Source organism: Echinops telfairi, unplaced genomic scaffold, assembly GCF_000313985.2.
Source record: "Echinops telfairi isolate 266 unplaced genomic scaffold, ASM31398v2 ScPeMD7_7417;HRSCAF=8455, whole genome shotgun sequence".
In the NCBI taxonomy this organism is placed as follows: Eukaryota; Metazoa; Chordata; class Mammalia; order Afrosoricida; family Tenrecidae; genus Echinops; species Echinops telfairi.
In genome coordinates this window covers 4,765,363-4,766,416 of record NW_022111317.1, presented here as the reverse complement: position 1 = coordinate 4,766,416, position 1,054 = coordinate 4,765,363, and the positions used below count along the sequence as shown (strand labels likewise).

The 1,054-nt window shown below is 64.8% G+C and overlaps 1 protein-coding gene across 1 annotated transcript in view; it reads right to left on the bottom strand.

Annotated features, from left to right (window-relative positions):
• The window catches only part of CATSPER1 (cation channel sperm associated 1), a 15,716-nt gene that overhangs the window by 8,461 nt on the left and 6,201 nt on the right, over nucleotides 1–1,054 (bottom strand). Inside the window, exons 3-5 of the mRNA XM_013007454.1 lie at nucleotides 635–788; nucleotides 278–369; nucleotides 40–183 (exon numbers count right to left, since the gene is read on the bottom strand). Of these exons, the coding sequence (XP_012862908.1) occupies nucleotides 40–183; nucleotides 278–369; nucleotides 635–788 (390 nt within the window). The remainder of the gene's footprint in view (nucleotides 1–39; nucleotides 184–277; nucleotides 370–634; nucleotides 789–1,054) is intronic.

Below are 1,054 nucleotides of genomic sequence, written 5' to 3'. Positions count from 1 at the left end.
CCCCACCCTCCACCCACCCAGCCAGGGGGCCTGGCCCACCTTGGGCCTGGCTGTCCAGGTAGATGAAGGACCAGTCATCCAGGGTGAGCATGGTGAAGAGGGTGAAGAGCGTGGTCAAGATGTTGTGGAAGCGGACGGGGTCCGAATGGCGGAAGAGTGCCCGGAGCACCACAGAAAAGAGGACTAGCCGGCGGTTCAGGGCCACCCTGGGCAGACACGGTCTCCCCTCGGCCCCCCGCCACAGCCCGCTGCCCCGTCACCCCCCGGCGCAGGATACAGAGGCAGGTGAACATGAGAATGAGGATGGCCATGATGGACGGCAGGGATGGGGCCAGGGTCCCCGCCACTTCCTGCATGCTGGTCAGGATGCTGCGGGCAGAGATGGAGGAGGAGGGTCACTCCACCAGCGGGCCAGGGGAGCCTGTGTCTGCAGCCCCGACTGGCCCTGAAGGCAGGAGGTCCCTGATTGGTTGGTGACCTCCAGAGAGTCCTGGTTCCTTTTGGAGGGTGGGGTGGGGGGGCGGGATAGCAGCAGTGGGCTGGCTCCGCCACCTCTCCTCCCCCTGTCCCTTGAGCGGGCCACAGGCTTCCGGCCCCTGCTCCCTTCGTGCCCACACCAGGGTGGGCAGCTGACCTCAGCCTCCGCAGGACCCGGATGGCCCTCAGGGCCCGCAGACTCTTGAAAACCTTGAGGATCCGCACGGTGTTGTAACTGTAGAAGTTGTTCACGGAGGTGTTGAACTCCATGAACAGGCAGTCCAGCACGGCCATGATCATGATGAAGAAGTCTGAGGGGCCGGGGCGGCAGGTCAGCCCTGGGCCGACCCCCAGCGCTCCCGGCCCCAGCACGCCCACCCGACCCCTCTGCACCCTTAGGGCCACCCCGTCCCCCAGGCGCCCACTGCGCGCGCGCGCACACGCACACACACACACACACACACACACACAGGCCCCATCCTCACCCTCACCCACCTAGATTGTTCCAAGAGTCAGAAAAATACTCCAGGCCCAGGGCCATGATCTTGAGCAAGGCTTCCATGATGTAAATGCACAA